General features: G+C 44.8%; 3 protein-coding genes across 4 annotated transcripts; 2 read left to right on the plus strand and 1 right to left on the minus strand.

Annotated features, from left to right (window-relative positions):
- Positions 1–268: 268 nt before the first annotated feature.
- LOC117745128 (protein FAM171B) lies at positions 269–7,928 on the plus strand. The gene is made up of 8 exons (XM_034553216.1): positions 269–658; positions 2,161–2,394; positions 3,477–3,569; positions 3,850–4,008; positions 4,108–4,278; positions 4,370–4,486; positions 4,570–4,693; positions 5,008–7,928. Exons 1-8 carry the CDS (start codon positions 439–441, stop codon positions 6,227–6,229), a joined length of 2,340 nt encoding a protein of 779 aa, XP_034409107.1. The 5' UTR covers positions 269–438; the 3' UTR covers positions 6,230–7,928.
- Positions 7,929–8,019: 91 nt separating this feature from the next.
- On the minus strand, positions 8,020–11,085 carry zswim2 (zinc finger, SWIM-type containing 2). Its single transcript, XM_034546596.1, is given in 14 exon segments — positions 8,020–8,100; positions 8,102–8,659; positions 8,815–8,961; positions 8,963–8,984; positions 9,072–9,169; positions 9,296–9,327; positions 9,330–9,367; positions 9,458–9,709; positions 9,987–10,053; positions 10,056–10,074; positions 10,077–10,222; positions 10,495–10,535; positions 10,769–10,845; positions 10,936–11,085. Coding segments are annotated over 14 exon segments (1,728 nt in total).
- An 801-nt stretch (positions 11,086–11,886) lies between these two features.
- calcrlb (calcitonin receptor-like b) lies at positions 11,887–18,461 on the plus strand. Of its 2 annotated transcripts, XM_034553243.1 has the most exons (13): positions 11,887–12,017; positions 13,142–13,218; positions 13,886–14,036; positions 14,117–14,224; positions 14,523–14,635; positions 14,714–14,805; positions 14,889–15,015; positions 15,112–15,265; positions 15,354–15,414; positions 15,491–15,557; positions 15,667–15,885; positions 16,115–16,156; positions 16,553–18,461. In XM_034553243.1, the coding sequence occupies exons 2-13, from the start codon at positions 13,168–13,170 to the stop codon at positions 16,757–16,759; spliced, it is 1,392 nt and encodes a 463-aa protein (XP_034409134.1). In that variant the 5' UTR covers positions 11,887–12,017; positions 13,142–13,167; the 3' UTR covers positions 16,760–18,461. The 2 variants fall into 2 exon arrangements, with proteins under 2 accessions (XP_034409134.1, XP_034409143.1); XM_034553252.1 differs by lacking the exons at positions 11,887–12,017; positions 13,142–13,218; positions 13,886–14,036 and having other exon boundaries at positions 14,124–14,224; positions 14,504–14,635; positions 16,553–18,348.
- Positions 18,462–21,113: the final 2,652 nt, after the last annotated feature.

Here is a 21,113-nt window from a genome sequence, read left to right on the forward strand (position 1 = left end):
AGAGGTATGCAGTTTGCACATTATTACACCATCACTAGTCATTCATATAGTCTGTCGCTACCGAGGACGTCGTTTCAACTAATTAAATAACTTGTTTCAGCACGGATGTAAATATGTGTACGCAAGGAACATAATTAGATCGTTTAAATTTCAGGACACAATCACGGCGATGACCCGGCACTGAATATTATCAACCACGTGACACATCCTTATGCGATAAACGATCTCCGGATACACACGCCCAACCTCAGCACCAGCACATCTTTTCTCCACGGGGCTTCCCCCCTCCTCACACCACCGTCAGCATCAACATTACAAGAAACCATGAGAGGGATGCGGCCTTCGTGATAAGAACAAACATTGCTGGACCTCCTTCTTCTGGTCTCGAGCTGGTCCCTCGCGGTTCGTTATGTCTTTGGGCCTGCTCCCCGTCTCGCCATGCCCGCTGCTGAACGCTCCCCCCCGCCGCCGCTGCTGCGCTTTCTGCCGTCGTTGCTTCTGATTTCGTGCCTGCATGTGGCGGTGAGAGCAGCGGAGGAGGGCGGCCTGCCCTCCTCCTCGCCCGGGGACAATGGCCCCGAAGTCCCGGTCGGAGACCCGTCTGCCGCCCCACCGAGCGCCCCGGGTCGACTCCTCCGCCCCTCCGCTCCGACGCAAGGTAAACAAAGACAACAACAACAAAAAGGGAGCTCTCCATCAGCCGGTCATTGTTAGAGAAAATGGAAATGAGCTGCAACAGAGGAAACAGTGTGACTCATTCGTAACTGAATCACAGCATGCAGTGCATCTCTTAAAAACGTTTAATTATGTATTTATTTTTGGAAGAGAACTGGTTTCATCATTTTGTGTTTTCTTTAGATCATACTGCAGCACTGCCTTGTTGTTTAATATGTACACATTAAAATGAGCTCCGCTGCAGTTTTCTGAGATTTGTGTGAGACAAAGTATGCCTGTAAACACATTTTAAATTGTGCATGAATGCAACATTTCCTTCAATCTCACACTTTCAGTGTATTTGAGTGGCAGAATAATGGATATACTTAAAGATAAAAGGAACAGTTGAGCAAATATTAACCGTTGCATGACATGTATTATATTGTTTACTAGCCATTTGCTCAACTGGACAAAAACACATGGCTTCCATTATACTGTATGTGATTAAAGTAAAGACTGTCTTCATTACCACCAACCTAAGTGACACCATTTGTCTAAAGAATGATCAGCTATTACTATTGATAAGATATTGGCTGTATGAGGAGTGGGGCCGGCAGGCTAATAGGATTAAACTGTATAATGTGGAGGTGAGGGGGATTAGGGGTTTTATCGTGTTGGACGGAGCAGTTGATGCATACCTTCAGAGCACGGTAATCCTGTCGGTACAGTACCTGAGCTCATTGACGGCTTCTGTTTACAGCTGGTCTGGGCATGGATGGAGGCTTTACACACTGTAAAAACAACAACAAAGTACACTTTAATGTCTTTTAAGCGGCCACATTAGTGGCAGATTTACAGCCCACTGCATCCTGTATCTGAGCAGTCATTAAGCTCAATACATCTGTCGACTAGATGCTGCTAAAGATGACTGTACATTACAACAAAAATAACTTGAAAATCAACCTTCTAGTCAAACTCCTCTCCGGGGTCAAATTACTGCTTTTATTTCCAGATTATAGAGAGAAAAATGCATTTTTATTAACATAAAAAAACAAATAAAAACGATCACGTTGATACTGAAAATGAGAAACTTGCTGAATATCAGCTGAGAACGCTAAATGCTCCTGAGCACATGTGTGTGTTGGAAGGGAAGACACGTCTAACATGGCACTTCATTATGATGCATTTTTCATTCTCTCCCAGACTCAGCTGTGCCTGCCTCATCACTTTTTCATGGCGAGAGAAAGGTTACTGAGTACTGCTGAGAGGAAGTGGTTGAGGCTGGTCTGCATGCACACATGCAGAGACACATGTACTAGCGTAAGCAAATACTTACTATAATACTAATACGGCTGCCATGCTGATAGCTTCCCAAAACCAGACTATAAATATATAGTTCGCTGGATTTCCTTGTGTGATTTTGAAATTATTTACAGAAAGTCGGTGCAGTAAAAGCCACAAAAAGGACATCATGAAAGTCTAAATCAAAACACATTTTCTCCCCAGAGCCCCAGTTTGCCCTGAAGGTCCTCGTGAGGGACCTGGTGACCCGCCAGCCGCTTCCGGGCGCTTCGGTGGACGTTTACGTGAACCACACCCTGAGGAGCTCAGCCCGGACGGGGGTGAGAGGCGAGGTTCTGCTCTGGGTCGCATACACTCCAGGCCTCAGTCTGACTCTGCTGGGCAACATGGAGGGCTACGTCCCCAGCCCCCTGCCCTGGAGCACCACCAAGAGACCGAGTAAGTAACACCCACAGCTTTATGTTTTTTTAAGCCTAAAATTGTGTCTTTATGGCCACACAATGATTGCTTGCACAAACTGTATGGCAGTGCTTAGAAAAACGTTTGAGTCATCCCCCCCGTCTTCCAGAGCTCAGTCACAGACTGGTAGAGCCCTTGTGGTGGTTACACGCTGCATCCTGACCAGCTCCAGGGTCACAGCTGACCCTGACCTCTCCTCGACCTCTCCTCGAAGGAACGCATTAAAGAGGATTATCCAACACGGATCGATGAAGCATGAAGAAGAAAGAAAAAGCCATTTAGCAGATAGTCTCACTGAATTTAAAACTCTAGTGTGCCCTATTTCTCTTCCACATTTTAACCATATTGTGAGAGTCTATTAAAATTGAGGGAAAGGTAAGCAGGCTTGTGCAACGATTTGTGAGTACAATATTCACACTTAATTATTCATGGTCTTTACAGATTAATGAAGCGTCTGCGACAACATACAACTTGTCACAGAGGTTTTGTTCCTGATGAAGCAATTCATGTTCCAAGAGTACAGAAAAGTGTAACCGGACACCGTCATTTTATTGACTCCAGCAGCACGAAGAGCCGAGGAGTCTGACTCAACACATCCCTGCCTCAGCAAATTGTCTTTGTCCTGCAACCAACCAAAGGAGAGAGAGGGGGGGCGTGGGGCGTAAAGGGAAAGGAGGCCTGGGGTCTGACTCCATTGTTTGCGCACACTTCCTCTCTCACTGGTCTGAGTCCAGCAGAACAGAAACAAAGATGGAGCAGGTGTCAGGAGGGATAAAAAAAACAGGCGGATGATGAAAGAGCGTCATCTGGAGGCCCTCTTTGCTCTGCCTGTCAGAAGCGCCTTCCTTTTGTGCTGCCGAGCCCACAACTGAACCCTAAAAAGAAGATTGAGGTGGTATCGCCCCCTGCTGGGGGTACACCAGGCCTACAAGTCCCCAACAATTGTTGTGTTTATGTCCAATAAAAACAAAGGATAGTGACATTAATACCTTAGAAAAGTGAAATACGTATGTTTAAAACTAAAAAGTAATTATTATTAAATTATTATATTCTTCCTGCAGTTTTCTCCGCCGTGACATTGCTGCTGCTGCCTCACAGTCAGGGGAACGTCTGGCTGTTCGACGACTCGGTGCTCATCACCGGGAAGTTACCTGGTGGGTTCACACACTTCTGAGAGGTCGCAAACAATTCACCTGCGTCCCAAAGAGCGGAGCAGATCTTTAATTTGAAGAAGAACACAGCCTTTCTTTTCAAGCTTAAAAGTGGAAAATAAAATTGGAAAATAAAGAAGGGATTAATCAAGGCGATACAACGAAAACAAAGTAACTGCACAAACATCTGCATTTGCAATATTTACGTGGAAATAGGACAACGCCACTCATGATATCAGTGTAACCACGAGTCATAAGCGTAAGTGACATCTTATTTTCGCAGACCGCTCGTCCCAACCCAAGGTTAAGTTCCCCAAGAACCTCCTCACAATGTCTGATAAGAGCAACGTCTCCTCCGTGACGGCGTACCTGACCATACCACAGCGCCACCTAGAGAAAGACTGTGCCAACTGCACTCCGGGCATCATCGGCCAACCATCACGTAAGCTTTTTAAATAAGCCCTAATTTACAAACAGTGCGTTAAAGACATAAGATCTCTGCTTCACTGATCCGCGCTACTTCTTTGCTTTATGTCCGCAGTATTCAGAAGCATCGAGCTGAAGGCGGTGGCGGCCGTCAGCGTGTTGCTTTACTCTGGTGCTGAGGAGCTCCAGGTGCGGGGGCCCATTCAAATCAGCCTGCCGCTGGGGCCCGGCCCGCACCTCAGGGCCTCGGACACGGTGCCGGCCTGGGCCTTCAACCTGAAGACAGGTACAGTACGATATGAGGCTGGTGTACACATGCAGAGTGAGGTCAATGCAGATAGCTCATGTATTCTCGGGTATCCTGATGTGTACAACAGGAGCCTGGGAGAATCAGGGTCTGGGAATAGTGACATCCGTTGGTGAGGAGCTGGTTTGGACCTACACCGCCTCCCATCTGGGCTACTGGATCGCTGCACCCCTCCCCTCATCAAATGGTACACACCTCATCCCCATTAAGTCACGTGTATACAAAATGTGTCGTGGTAAATGTTTCATGACCTTCCATATGACCATTCAGATTACCTGGGATATGGAGGCTCCATTGATTTCATGTCATACCACACCTACCTGCTGATGGGAATACTGGGAGCAACGCTGGCTGTCGTGATTGGATTTCTTTCCTTGCTGCTGTGTCACTGCAGGTAAAAAAGCTGCTCAGATACACATTTTACATTTCCATTCAATGAGATTGAATCAATCATTTGACTACTTTCTATGTACTGTCTATAAAAACCATAATTTACAGCTGGCTTGAATGAGACATCAATTGTGTTGAACTTAAAAGCTTGTTATAACAATCTTTAGGGTCTTCAACTATGATACTATACCAAATAAATGCCAACAGTGCATTTAACAACCACTCTGAAAAGAGAAACCTAATAGAAATAAGTGTCTTGTAGGTAAAAGTAGAAGCATCCTGAAAGAATCCTGTTACAACTCTGTTTCTTCCGTTCAGGAGAAGTTCTTATCGAGAGCCCAGGAGGAGGAGGAGAGCACGTTTTTCCAAACTCACAGTGGGGAAAAAAGACCAAACCACCTCCACCCACATGGAAGAGGGTCTGTTGTTCCGTTCTGGTGACAACAGCCTGGCTTCCTGCAGCGTCCAGTGTGACCCCTCTACCACGCCAAGGCACAAAGCCAACTACAACATCTACGTGGAGGATCCAGGGAGTCGCCCGGCGGCTCCTCTCTATGAGAACATCGCTCTGGATCGGATCAAAGGTTCCCAGCCTCCGTCTCACTACATCAACAGTGAAGAGGTCGCTCGGCTTCGGGAGAGGTCGGAGCAGAACCGCGCCAACATGAACTCTGACAGCTTCTTTCAAGATAAGATGGTTCATATGTACAACCAGCCGGTGGCTATTATTCAGGCGCCGGAGCTGTCGGGCTGCAAGTCTGCCACTTTCCCCCGTAATGGAGTCGAGTACGATCCTCACTCAGAGCCTGCAAATAAAGAGGGCTACATCCAGAAACTACCCAAAGGCAGCCTACAGCAGAGCAGCCAAGATGAGCCCCAGCCTCTGGAGACTCCTCCACAAGGCCCCAACGCCGTTGTGTGGGGGCGCTACAGTAACCTCATGGAGTCCTCCGTCTCCGTGCCCGGGACTCTCAACGAGGCGGCTGGCATGCAGGCCTTCAGCAGCGGGCATGGCGAGCTCACCCGGGGCAAGTGTCACCCCAGGGCCTGGTTCGTCACCTTAGATGGGAGGCCGGCCGCCCAGGTTCGCCACTCCGTTATTGAGCTCCAGAGCCGCCACAGGGCGCCAAGCAGCAACGACACCAGCCTGGACTCCGGGGTTGACATGAACGAGCCCCAGCAGAACATCCGCGAGACGCAGCGCGACAGGCGAGCGATCAGAGCCTCCTCGCTGCCGCACCACGGCCGAGCGGGGCGGTACGGCGAAGACCAGGACCTGAGCAGCAGTGAGAGCGGCACAACGGCCACCTGCACGCCGGAGGACACCTCCCTGAGGAACATTTTAGACGGGAGCAGCGGGGCCATTCCCAACATTCCCGAGGAGCGAGACGGGATGGACACGTCCAGCGCTCAGGAGGACAGCGAGTCCAGGGGAACGCCGCCTCCACGCCGCCTGAGGAAGGTGAGGGAGAAGGGGAAGACGGAAAAGAGGAGTGCCAAGCACATCCGTGAGGGGAGGCCTCTGACCAAGAGAAGTTAAAGCATGGAGAAGTTAAAGCATGGAGAAGACGAGCATTTCCCCCATCAGTGCTTCATTTAAACGACACATTCACTATTTAAACACACGTTGAGCTGTTTTTCATCAGCGCCGAGCCGTCCCAAAAATCCTCTTTTAACCACTTACTCTCACGCAGGCATCGTTGTCGTCGAGTCATGTGATTGTACAACTTTGCCAAAGAATTCATGTGTACGCTAGCACAAGAAATAACGCAGCAGTCATGTTGAAGCACAGTCTTCTCTCATTGTCACGAATCTGAAGATCACCAGCGAGATTCATCGAAGGCCCCCAGCACAGGCATTGTAGAGGTGCCTTCCTACTGCCTGTAGTCATTGAATATGACCACACGAGGCACTATTTAGTCAAATCTGGTGAGTTTGCAGGATGGACACAGGTACTATGTGTAGTGCACTTATCCTCACCACTGATGCCTGCTGTAAATTAAATAGGATATATAGGAGCTTTTCCCAGTTTGCAGGACTGACATCTTTGTTTTGATTGTTCTTCCTCGTGTTACTTAAAAAAAGACACTCTGGGGTTCATGAAAATTGAAATACGTCATCATCGGAATCATCAATTGGATTTGTCGACTTCCCGCTTTCGCCGTCTACGATGGATTTCGGATTAAAACACTGTCGTACATTGAAAAGCTAAGCTGCCATTTCAACAGTTATCACACCTGATATTCAAGGTTAAGCCTATAATTGTTTTTGAATGCATGAAAATGAATGTTTCGTCGCGAGTATGAAAATATATTAGCATTTTTTTCTTTTTTTACTGTAGAGCTCAAATTTGACGTCTTCATAGCCGTTCCGATTATTTGGGGACTGAATGGTTTATTTCATCGTCTATAGTCTTGGAAGTAGACCGTGTTGTGCTGCCAACTGTAGCTAATGTAAAGAACAATAACTTCACCATGATTATCATCACAATGGACGACCTTCTAAAAATCCCAATAAAGGCTCAGGTGTTTTTTGTGACCAATTCTCAACAGTTATGTTCAAAGTATTTAACTTTGGTAAACAACAGAGCTTTTGTCAAATAAAGACTGGCACGCAGCATCTATTACACACTTATTACATGTTCAGAGTGTAATTGACCAGACTTCATGAACTTTGGCCAAAGTTTCACCACGAATACCACAAAGCGGTTTTTAAGAGCAATATTTACCATAAATTAAAAGGGAACTTTTGCAATTTTAGTCTCGTCCCCCCCCCACACACACTTTGTACGATCCCGTGGCCACATTCATGCGTTCTTTTGTATGTATATAGTAAAGCAACATTTTATGTATTTACGTGACTGTGATCAAACTTATCTTGTGCCGTTTTTCTTTCATCTAAAAATGTGCAGCGGATGGTTGAATGAGTCCATTTCTCTAAAGGTCCGAGCTTTGTAGTTTCACACTCAATCATTCAGCTTATAAGTGACCGTACTTTCTCCCGCTTGAACACACAAATCAAAACCTACTGCCACTCCTGTTCTATAGATCTCTCTGAATGTATGAGTATTGATTTTAATGTGTTCTCCAGTGTGATCCTCTCATGTCTCGATATTGAAACTCACAGACTTTTTCTTTTCTTCCTAAGTGGGTACCTCTTGTGTTGACCTCTGTGATGATGGTAGTGTTATTAGTCTTGCCTTTTTTTGTGCACTAAATTAATAAACTTACTTGATACCAAATTATTGTTTTTATCATTGTTTTTGTTGACACATTTTAATCAAGTATAAGTTACATCTCAGCTAAGTCACACAATACCAGATTTACATCTTTATTTCTTCCCCTTCACGACCACCTCAGTGTCGGTCTTCCTCTGTTGCTGTGTGTTTATCAAGACCCCCCCCGTCATCCTGAAGCTCTGGAACCAGTCCGTTGTTCGCGCCTTTAATGGCTGATGTGCCGTGGGACCTTTTGGGCTTCGGTCTCACTCCCCTGGCCGGTGGGGCCCCAGTGGGGTCTGACTCGGATCGACACAAACCCACAAAAAGGCTCATCTGTGGCTGCTCCCTGAGGCTTTTTGCATGCGTCTTTCTGGAGGAGCGTAAACGTAAAGTTGGGCAGCTTGCAGGATTAAGAGGAGTTATTGTTCCCTCTTCTGTAGCCAAGCACAAGCCCTGAAACCTGTGAGAGGTGTTTGAAGTTACCGGAGAGCCCGGCAGCACTTCTAAATGAAGAGAACCGCTTGAGAGGAGGCCTTTGGTGTTCCTGTCCCACAGAGCCACTCCTGGAATAAACAGGTCTTTGAGGTTATTATCTGGCCCTGTGGCACAGTCCCTGGACAGGGAGGGCAACAACTTAGAGAAGGGCTTTCTTTCACTGGTCCTCCAAGTTGAGGGGCTGTAAATGATGTACCCGTCCAAGGGGCAGGAGTTCGACTCCCGCAGGATCCCATCCACACAGGCGGCATGGAACTGAAGCGTGTGGATATTTGAGGAGGGGAGAGAGGCAGATTATACGGGATGATCACCCGTAAACTAAGAATTGTTGTGTTTTCGTGAGCTGAGAATGAATATGTTGTTTGAATACTGACAGCACGGTAATGCGAGCACACGCTCAGGGGTTTTACCTTGTGATGGCAGGGCAGAGTTCGGACACGTTGACCCAGGCTAAAATCCAGCAGACAGAGCGACACTGCTGTCCCTACGTCCATTAGCCGAGACCCCGGTCTCACTTGGACCGTGTGCAGACAGTGCAACACATTTCCTGGGAGAGGGGTCTGCAGCTGCAGGGATGCTGCTGAGCAGCATGATGCAAAATAGTGAGATAAAATGTTCAGGAAATAGCAGCAGAACTTGAATTAATATAAACTGTTTAATAACTTACCTGTCATTAGTGGACTGAGAGGTCGCCCCCTTAGGTTCATCTTTCAGGTCTTCGTTCACAAGACGCCACTTTTCTCTTCTTTTCTGTTTGAGACATTTCTTATGTTTTCACAGTAAATTGACATTAAGACCACTGAAACCTCCGAGTTTAGAGGTATCTGAATCATTGGCTTTTCCAGGAGGACATTCAGAGCCGAATCAAATTCGCTTACTGTCCGTGAAGGCAAATGGATGCTGTGGGTGGTATCCCTTCTTGAGCAGTCCTCACATAAATAGAAGTGCCTGCAGACCGTGCATCTGAAAGCACGACAGCAGATTTATGTGAGAGCACCGCAACAACGTCACTTTACAATAAAAACAACACGTTGGACGGCTATACTCGCTCACTTGAAACATTTGCCGGTGACAGGCCCGAGCCGGCAGCCGTGGCAGAGAACTCCCAGGTGCCGGTTGGGCTTCTCCCTCTCGGAGGCGGTGAAGAGCTTCGCTGCGTTTCTCACCTGCTCTTGGAGTAACTTCCAAGAGCTGAAGCCCTCTCTGCACAGAGGGCACTTCACCGATTCCTCCCTGTCTGACGGCCTCTGGTGCTCCGCCCACACCTTCATGCAGGAGACGTGGACATTGTTGCCGCAACCGAACCTTGAAAAGAGAATGACGGTGAGATTACAGAAAGAAATCTGGTTATTTAAACCCGATTTTACAACATCCAAACATCTGCGCCGACGGTTTCCTCTGATCATCGTGCGTGTCAACAGCTGGGTGTGCTGTATTGGGAGTGATAAAACCAATTCATGGGGTTGTGTTTTGGCCAGTAGTGCAACACAAGTTGAGTAGAACATCTTACATCATCCTGAAACATGAGTGTACTGAAACAATAATGGCGTGACCCCGTGACCCCAGACATCTGCCCACGTACCTGCAGTGAGACACAGGCTGTTTTTTCTCCAGCAGCACTTCTTGACAGATAGGACACACATCCTGGCTTGGATCACTTTCCGGCAAGACCGCTTCCAGCCTCCTGGCAAGCGACCGGCGGGCTCGCGGTCCCAGAAGCAGCCATGGGATTGTTCCCCGTCCGGTGCTCTTTGGTTTGGTGTAAACCGTGGAGCACCTCCGAGATCTGTCTCTCCACAAGGCCATGCTGAAATGAATCTGAATTATTGTTAACATTGTATGTCAACAAGAGCAGATGTGAGGGGGGAAATTGCACATGAATAGGACTTGTTTAAATGTTGTGAGCAATAGGGCTTTTGTGATGACCTTTCATCATTCAATAATTTTCAATGTACATTACATTATATTACATGTCATTTAGCTGATGCTTTTATCCAAAGCGACTTACAATATAATATATTTTTTTTAAATGTACTTAATTAAAAGGCATTCAGTATAACAAAAAATTACAATTCATCAAAACCACTTACATTCATGTTCTCTGGGTAGTCTGAATTTCCGCAGTAAAACCCTGTATATAAATATCACATGTTCATTATAGTTAGTAGTGAATATGACTGATACATTTAATTATAGTGGGTCTAAGTAGCATGAGAATTATACAGCATATTTGTGATTAAAAGTCAAATTGATCGATATTTAAAGTTGTAGAATGTTGCCAGAATGTTGCCTCCATAAAATACAATTTAAAAAAAGAAAACTAAAATCAATGTAAAGGTGTTAATCTGTGTTTGTTATTGATACCAGCAGATGTGTTTGCATGGCTCCTGCTCCTTGGTGAACACGGGGCATGTGCACGTATGTGGGTCCCCCAAGCACACCTGAACAACACCAACAAAAGCGGAGTAATGAACCAAACCCTCTGGCTCGTGGCGTCTTAACAACATGCATCCTGAGTCCCAGAGGTTCACCTTGACGTCCCGGACCTCGCCCTCCTCTCGCAGGAGAAAGCCTGTTGGGCCGAAGGACTTGAGCAGAAACAGGGTTGTGTTGAGGGCTTGGTCTTGGTGCAGACTCACTGCAGCGCTGGCTGTGTTCCTGCAGCAGGTTTTCCTGAACATCCTGCCACTGCAGAATAAAGGTATCCATCATTTTAGAGATAAACATTCTGTTAAAATAGCTAAATACTGAACAGCTTATGGCTGTAAAGTCACTTGGAAGTGCGCCTTTTCTATCTGCTTATTAACTTCCCTGTTCATGCAGCGCATTGAGGACAGTAACTCTTTCATTTTAATAAACTTACCTCTTCAAAAGAGACCTTTCTTCGTCGTTAAAAGCCTGAAGTCCAGTTGCAGCTTACCGACCTGCAGTTAACGCTGTGGCCATGGTAACCTGCAGGCTGCAATGTAGCTTTCGACCTGCAGATGACGCTGTTGATCACCTCTTGCTGATTGTTTTTTTGCTTCCAGATTGTAGCGGAAATTATAAATACATTATCATAATATATGCATATTTCTAGTACATTTATGAGCCAGTCTGCAATGTGTCCTCTCATGTAAATTACCTTTTGTCAATGCATATATTCCCCATTTATAGTAATAATACTCATGACCATAACAGCCACAGATTCTAAAAAGAAATCAGAAAAAGAAACTACCTTAATTTACTTAACTTTACTTTACTTAAAGGTAGTTTAATTAAATGATGTGCACTTAAAAGAAACTACCTTAATTTACTTAATTAATGAACCTACTCAATGTTAATTAAAGTGTACTCCACAGTATGATGAATCATACATAATATAAATGAGATGCATCAGTGGTGTTTAAGCCCCATGACACTGTAGGGATGTCCCTCGGTCTGCCTCCACAGAAAGCTGGCGTGTGATGTCATGCACAGCTCCGCTCAGCTCTTCTCAGCTCAGTGTCGCCTCTGACTCTTCTCAGAAACACACGCTGAAGGATTACTCCAGAAGGAATCTCTAAAGCAGCTGTTTTTATCTGCTCAGACTAAAGGAATATTGTTATTATTATATTCTTCTGCTCCTGTAAAGGTAGGTTTCTTGAATAGTTTTCAGCATTAAGATTGAAAGTTTGTCAGAAAACAGGTCAAATGTGTATTTTCCAATGTCACATTGGCCTGTGAATTGTTGCACTAGCTCTTACAGTCAAATCTGTTTATTTACTAAACATGAGTATAACAGAGAAATGTCATTTACATCACACAACACGTGTTTGTAGAAGACTATTTAGTGTGTAACAGATGAGTCAACCCCGTTTGAATGTTCCACATGTTTAATCCTAAACCTAATAAACGGTATGTCACACAGGAAAGTGTGGCCTTGTTGGTACAGATGGCCGATACGAAGAGGGAGTAACTTCCCTTTGAGTTATTAAACGTATCTGTATGCTATTAGAGATATATACCGTGCGTCTTAGGGGGTTTCAAGAAGATATTAATCCTACAAACTGACAAAGATTTGGGGAAGTTGGAAATCAATAAAGCGTGTTGGTATTTGTTTATGAACTGTTATTTATTCCAAATGAGTGTAATTCAAATTTTAATTTAAACTTAACTGTATTTTACTGATGTTAAGTTGTATAGAGGTCTATAGGGAAACTAGATTTGGGCTTTAAATGCTGTGGTTATAAGTATAATATAATATATATATATAAAAAATACATTAAATAAATAATCTTTTAGTAACAAACCCCCTTTCATAACATATACAACATCTAGCCTCTATATGCTATTTACTCGCTTTAAATGATAGATCACAAATCTTTCTCACAATAAAACTACTGATAATTATTTTATTCTATGCAGCAACTACACGAGATAAAGAGCGACTAAGGTGTTTTGTATGTTACTGCGTTTCCACTGTCACGCATCTTGTAGACAGACATTGCTCAACATTTAGTGCACAGCGACTCTGCAGCTCTCGCTCTTCCACATTTATGTCTTTCGGCCAAACCTTGGTGAAACTTGCTCAATGTGCATAAAAAGCATGCAGGAAGGAAGGAAGCAGGAGGAAGCAAAAGGACACATCTTTAACCCCCAACGTCCCAACGAGACCAGCCTTTAAAAAAATTTAAAACACGGCTTTGCAGACAAACCTGTGCTGCCAGTTTTGTTTATGACTTTGGATCAAGTCGACGTTCTTAATATGCTTTTCAGGTACAAACGTTCCCCAGAATACCCAGATGGATCTACACTGCTTCACGTACCTGCTGGTCCTGTGCACCCTCAATAAGGTAGCTGTGCACTGGTTTGCCTGTTCTGCTGTTTTTAGACAAATATGTCATCTTCACAAGTGCCGGTCTTGTGTGCTTTTGCAGCGTCAACATTTCTTTTTAGTTCATCCAGTCAGTTATTCTGTATATTACATATATTTATTTCATATACTTTGGCAATGCATTTCTGACATTGTAACAATATGATCCCAGTATGAAATCTCCTGTTTTTACAATATTTATCACCGTAACTAAAGTTGTTTGCTTCTAAAGATTGTTATTTCTCTTTATTTGATTGACTGAACACTCAAATCTTCCTGATGCCGTCTTTAAAGGGACCCTCTAGTGATTTAATATTGCACCTCCATAGAGTTGAGGCACGAGCGAGAGACAGATTAAAAGAATAATGGACAAAATCGCAGCAGCAGAGGCTGAGATATACGACTCTTTAAGTACACTTATGGTCAAACTCAAATCTACACTTCCCACAATGCAACTTGAGAGCAATTGTTGCTCCTATAGAGCCCCTGAAGACATTATACTGCTTTAAAATGATCTATCTCATGTGTTTCAACAACTTAAATTCTCATTTGTCAGCGCTTGCTTGACAGTTGCACTCTTTCTTTTTTGCATATTTGTGTATATCTGTGTGTGTTTTGCGTGCTGAGTTTCAAACCTCCCTCTGAAGCTGCTGCTGGCGGCGAGCAACGAAGATGAGTACCAGGACCATCTGAACCATCGGGGCGAATATAAGTCTACACGGAACGAAATCGCCACGGCCCAGTACGAATGTTTCCAGAGGATTTTGAAAGAGCCGCAGCGCAAAACGAAAACAATCGGTGAGAGGGCTGCCTCAACAAACCTCCTCTGACGTCACGATACTTCACGTGAAGTGTAACGTTTAACCGCGTGTTTGCAGGGCCGGTGTGCAACGCCACGTGGGATGGGTGGCTGTGCTGGGAGGAGACGGACGCCGGACACACGGAGCAGAGCTGTCCGGACTACTTCAAAGATTTTGATCCTCATGGTACATTTAATTGTTAACCTTTACTAATTTTACAAACCTTTAATGTTGAGTTGAAACTTTCAAGTTGGGCATTTAATGACAGTGAATACATATTTTGAGAGCAGTTCCCCTGTTTTTAAAAGCTTATTTCTCGTCTTGATGTGACGTACCAATACCACGTTAGCTTAGCATAAAGACCAGCATAAAAACTGGAGATCGGTACACAGTCAAGGTTTTCATCTCCTATAATCAGCTCCCTATAACTCGCATGCCACAGCTCCCTTTACTTTGTTTCTTGAGTTTGTAAACTTGTTTGCAGCGATGGCGTCCAAAGTGTGCTCCGAGACCGGCGAGTGGGGACGCCACCCTCAGAGCAACAGGACGTGGACCAACTTCACAAACTGCCGCGCCAACACAATACATCACGGGAAAGTAAGGAGGGGTAAAAACACTCCCAAGTACGTAAAGCACCTTAGACTGTGGAATTGTCCTCATTTTGTTTCCTTGCAGGCGGCGATGACTCACTTCTACCTGGTCATGATTGGTCACGGCCTGTCGCTGGTGTCCCTGCTCATATCTTTAGGGATATTCTTCCATTTTAAGTAAGTGTGGCAGCTTCCTTTCATGTGAAGTGATGCACGTGAAAAAAAAGTTTCTTATCTGAAGTGTCTCGTCTTGCCCTCAGGAGCCTGAGCTGTCAGAGGATAACGCTCCACAAAAACCTCTTCCTCTCATTCGTGCTGAACTCCATCATCACCGTCGTCTGGCTTACGACAGTGGTGAAGAAAGAGGGGCATACGTACAACGACTCCGTGAGCGATTGCACTCGACGCCTTGAACCGAACGGCGCTCGAAATCTCGTAGCCGTCAGTAAAGTCACCGGCGGCTCTTTTTTCTCTCTCTTCCAGGCCACCTGCAAGCTGCTCATGTTCATCCACCTGTACCTGTTGAGCTGCAACTACTTCTGGATGCTGTGTGAGGGCATCTACCTGCACACTCTGATCGTGGTGGCGGTGTTTGCAGAAAAACAGCATCTTGTGTGGTATTATCTGCTGGGCTGGGGTAAGTAAGCCGTGGCAATATTTCACCAATGCGCGTTTCACTCTCGCATTGAAAAAGTCACGAAAGTTCTCACTGTGGTTTTTTGCAGGTTTCCCACTCGTGCCGGCGGTGATACATTCAATCGCCCGCCACTGCTACTACAACGACAAGTGAGTCTCCTTGAGCTAAAGATGTCATTGCACCTCCACATTGAATAATACGACGCTCTGATTCATGCGTTCACAGATGTTGGGTCAGCTCCGATACTTCCTTGCTGTACATCATCCACGGACCCATCTGCGCCGCATTGGTGGTAAGCGCCGATCCCCTTCATGGGGGAATCCAGATTTACTGACACTTCCCTGTAAGATATAAATGTCACTGTGTTAAAATGAACGCAACAATGCCTTCTTGGATTCCAGGTGAATCTTTTCTTCCTGCTGAACATCGTTCGCATCCTTATCACCAAGCTGCGGGTGACGCACCAGGCCGAGTCCAGCCTCTACATGAGGGCCGTGAGAGCCACCCTCATCCTCATCCCCTTGCTCGGCATCCAGTTTGTCCTGCTCCCCTACAAGCCCCAGGACCACTGGGTCTTTGAGATCTACCTGTACGTCATGGAAATCCTCATGCACTACCAGGTCAGCGCACACAGTGCCCTTAAACACTGGCGATAAAGTGAAAAAGCATGTGCCTTAACCAATGGAAAGTCCCCAGACCAGTATGGCAATATCCTTAATCGTTTTGTGGTTTAAAATGAGACATATTTTCAGAATAAGAGAATGAACATGTGACACAGACGCAGCTGTTGGAGCTTCAGGATTTTTCTATCTTGTGTGTTTTCTCAATAAACTTTTTTTCCTCATGCAGGGTCTCTTGGTTTCTACAATATATTGCTTCTTCAACGGCGAGGTGAGTAATGAGCGCTTAGATTTGGATTTCTTGAGTTTTTTTAAGCATCAGGGCACCAATTCTTGAGTTCTCACGAAAAGAACGGAAAGGGAGTGTCTTTCTAAGGTGACAGTTTTGAGAGTTCATGCTCAGCAATAAAATGCATATGGACCACAGAAGGACACAGGGCCAGGGTTTTAGAAAGACCCAGCCAAACCAATAAAAAAAACAAGAATAAGATGGATTGTATTTTATTCAGTTAAGTGTTCGTGCTAAATGCTGTTTAAAGCCCCTGTGACCGCGACAGTGAATGCATTAAAGATGTCATTTGGTACGTGTTTTTCCAAAGAGAAGACGAAACGTCAGAAGCCACTTCGCCATCGTCCACATGTCCTCCCTGTGTCTCGTCCCTTGCAGGTCCAGAGCGTTATGCGGAGACACTGGAACCAGCAGCGGATGCAGTTTGCCGGCACATTCGCCAACGCCGACTTCTTCCGCTCGGCCTCGTACGTGGCGTCGTCGCTCACGGAAGTCCACCGCTGCTACAGCATCGAGAGCCACAGCGAGCACATGAATGGCAAGAGCTACTCGGACATCTTCAGATCGGACAGCCCGTTCGTGTGAAGGCGGCGCTTCGGGCTCACGGCCTTCTCTGACTTTCCGCCCCCGAGAAGTTACATGGAGTGACATCTTCTGGGAGTTTTACTGCTGTATACGGCGACCGAGTGCAAACGTTTCACTTTCACACAAACTCACATATCTTTGGACTTTTTCTCACGAGTATTATTACCACGACAGAAAGAGCTTGAGACAAAGGACATGTTTCTTCATTATTAGTTACACCCCCACGCATGGAAAGGACACGAAGAAGACCCTGTGATTGTTCCGCCGACCTCAACTTGTTAACACAAGGAATAAAAGATTTTTGCATCTGGTGGAATAAACTTGAAGAGCCCTTGAGAACAAGAAGCGGGAGAGAGGGTTTTCTTTCTGGGCATTTTGAGGATATTGATGCAATTTAGTAATGGGTAGTTATTAATTGAGTGTTGTGGAAAGGATGTGCACAAAAACTTTGTTGAATTACTTCTCAAATCTGAAAAGAAAACCATTTCAGGTTAATAAACGTGTTTAAGCATCAATGGGCAGAGCCGAAACTGCAGTCGCAGGAAGTTGCAAGATGAATAGCAAAGAAAGAGTTGGTCTTGGTGACTAGAGAGCAACTGTTATGCCTTCATGAAAAGGACCATGATTTAAAAAAGTGCAAACACTCACAAAAATGAAGAACTAAACAGATAGCTTGCTTCGCGAAAACCTCATTCCTGCTTTGACCTTTGAACTAAAGGTGTGCAACCATAGGCTGAGGAGAGTTTTTATATTGATGTAGTATTTCATTTCGCTAAGTTCAAAACAAACAATGAGGTTCACAATAAAATGTGGTCAGAAACAGTCTCATCCCATCGTACCTATAGTCAATGCTCCGTTTTTCTTTCTTCATAAGTGATTTTTCAAAAACGCTGTGGAGAGGATTGTGAGATAATCACAGTGGAATTACGACTGAAAAGTGCATGTTGCTGTACATATATTCGGGTATGAATAGGATATATTTCAAGGCACGAAAGGCCTTTAGTGTACTTTGTATATTTTTCCAGTCAGCCTCTTTGTATATTACTTTTGTAATTGTTGTAATACTTCTGGTTAGTTAATGGTATAAAGTTGTTAAAGGTTAACATTTTAGGTAAACTGTCTGAATATTTTAGTGTCCAGGAAATAAGTTCAGCAGGAACTGACTTGTGTTGATTCACTGATGAGATGAAGTTAAAAGTGAAGAGCTGCTGGTTTCAGCCTTCACAAACAGGAAATAGATGTATTAATTATGAGTTAGATGAGAAGAATAAAACCTCTCTTGCGTCTGTTACCATGTGAATCTACAGCCAAGAGACGGTTAGCTTAGCTTAGCATAAAAACTGGAAACGGGGGGAAACTGCTAGCGTTATCTTCCAAAATGTCGAACTCTCCCTTTAATTGCGCAGCACTGAACTATTGAAAACTTGCTAAAATAATTATAACTATTTCTTTCTCTGTTGGAATCACATAATATTTCTGATGTTCATAATACTGTATGTGTACTATAATAATTTACATAAACACATGATTTCTACAGCAATTTCAGAGCAGATCTTTTGTGTTAGAAGAAAAGAATATAGATTTTTTTTATTCACAGTCTGAATCTCTTTCTTCTCTTTTTTTCCCATAGTTTTGTCAATAAAATGCTTGTTTACACTGAAATAGAAATTTTGTAAATAAAGGCATGCTGTTTTAAACTGAGATTCAGGGTAAAAGAGAGTTACTGTATATGTGCCTCTTTCCTTAATGTCTCTTCTATTGTTCTCTTCAAAGACGGAAAGAAAATAGAGAAAGAAAATATGTTTTTTTCCCCCACATATTCAATTAAGGGTGGAATTTCCTTGTCTGGCTGTAGAAAATGCTTCCCTCTGAAATTAATATTGTTTCCAGACAAAGCAGGGCGTGCTATCTGTTTCTCATCCAAAAAAAATGTATATAATGGACGAGGTGTAATTAGGAAGTCCCAAAGGAAAAAGGCCATATCTATATTCAGTGCGTCGTTCATAAAATGAACTTCTCCTTCATCCGTCTGCAGACACGCGAGGAGCAGAAGCATGTGTTTATCATTGCGGGTGATATACGAGCCGCGAGGACCTCGATCCGCAAAGGATTCTGCGGGTTTGCACGACAACCGCGGTAACACCGAACATCTGACACAAATTTTAACTTGCATCCTGTTGCATCAACATGACAGAGAGAGAGTATCCTGTGCGGGTTCTGATGGCACAGGCTTCCTTTGAAATGGAAATTTAAAAAAAAAAAAAAAAACTTGTGAGAGATCTCAGTGAAGGCGTTTTTGAGTGTTTACCGATTATAACATCGATCCCACCGCCATTTATTTACCTCGATGTCAAATCAGACCAGTGGATGTATCGCAGGCTTCCTGTTTTCTAAGAATACACGGCCATTTGAACTCTTGATCCGTCGGGTCTTGTGGGCCGCTAGCCAAACACTTTCCTCGGCCTCGTGACGAACACTTGTTTACTGCCTTGACTTCCGCGCGCTTCGACTGAAGCTCGAAGCATTTAGCCAATGTTTTGAATTTTCCACTGTGAGGCATTCTGGGTATTTTGTCAGGGACATTTCCCCAGGACATGACTGAATGGAGACAATATATGCCAGGTTTCCTCGTGGTGACGCTCCTGCACACAGAGCTGCATGGAAATCTGCTCCATGTTTAGCTTTAATCTGGCTGTCGCACTATTCAGGAGTAATTTACCCCTGAATGAGAAACAGACCAGAGAAATACTCTGCAGAAGGACAGGTAAAGAAATAGAGCTGCCTCTTCCCTCAAAGGGGAGGAGGGACCTGCATGTAACATTAACATGGAGGTTTACAGGAAAAGTGAGACATTCAAATGGATTTTTCCTTCCCTAAAGAGGAATATTTTCCATTTATCGGGCGTGTGAGTGTATCCTTGGAAAAAAAAAAAACGTTGATGCACAAGATGTGATGCACTCTTGCTTCCCAGCCACAGTGACAGTGGTATTTTAGGAATGCAAAGAGTAGAAAAATGTAGAGCCGAACAGGTGAAGCCAGAAGACGTTGTAACATTGTGATTAAAACAAACTGATCAGAAACACAAGCTGAAAGGAAGAATGAACCCAACTTGAAACCATTAGCTGCTGCTGTTTCCAATAAGTCCACTTCATTAGAAAACCCACAGCTTATGCAGATTTACCAGATGAACGCACACACACACACACACACACATACACACATCTGGCTCATATAGAGTGATCTGGGGATGTCTCACTCTTGAGAACAATGGAATGAGTTCTTGGCTATGCTCGAGGGTGTGGAGGGCGTTCAGTGCAGGGGTTGGGGGGTGAGCAATGTGGCCCGGCCGTATGGATGTGACCCCCGTCTGGGTGGGGCCTGCAGGAAGTCTGCCTGCTTTCAGGCCGCCGCTGCTGCTGCAGGGTCAGGAATTATCTGAGCAGCTCATCGCGGAGTGATGTCAACGCTCGGTTGTCTGGGTCGCGACGCTGCTTTTGGTGTTTCTGGAGGGAGAGTCACGATCGAGAGTGTGAACGCATCGCGTGGAGAGTTCATTTCCAGAGTTCGAGCTCGGGGTGTCGTAGTCTTACGAGGGAGTCGTGACCTTTCACCCCGGCTTCATCGAAAATGGATAAAAAACCCTGCCTGACATCTATTGTGTCAGAGATTTACTTATGTCTCATGTTATAGTCATTTCTGGTGTTCAGGTTGCACCACGTTCCCAAAACTCAACGATTCAATGGTCGAGTACAATATTATTACAATTGTACCGATAAAACGTTGGTCAAATATGATACAAGCTTTAATACACAATAATTAGCATTTAAAGAGCTGGTGCATAATCCTTGCATCTGGTGCCTGTCAGATGAGCTCTGGTGTTTCCATTGAGTGAGGCTTGTGTGCAAGCTGAACCCTGGTAGGGACCAACGAACCGCACCAAAAACCGCCCAAAGAGGCGGGACTAAAAATCAACAACACAGGTGTGAAGGTGACCTTACTGATGGGAGCCAGAGCCTTCAGTTATCAAGCTCCTCTTTTATGGAACCAGCTTCCACTTTCAGTCCGGGAGGCAGACACAGTCACCTCATTTAAGAATAGACTTAAGACTTTCCTGTTTGATAGTGCTTATAGTTAGGGCTGAATCGGGTTTGCCCTGGTCGAGCTCCTAGATATGCTGCTATAGGCTTATAGGCTGCTGGGGGATGTTTTAGGATACACTGAGCACCTATCTCCTCTTCTCTCTCTACTTATGGATGAATTATATCTCTCCTTTGCACCTTATTAGTCCTTGTGACTCCACATCTCATAGGGTCCATTGGACCTGGCGGTGTCTGATGCCTGGTGAGCCGGCCTC

This window comes from Cyclopterus lumpus, chromosome 2, assembly GCF_009769545.1.
Source record: "Cyclopterus lumpus isolate fCycLum1 chromosome 2, fCycLum1.pri, whole genome shotgun sequence".
Classification (NCBI taxonomy): Eukaryota; Metazoa; Chordata; class Actinopteri; order Perciformes; family Cyclopteridae; genus Cyclopterus; species Cyclopterus lumpus.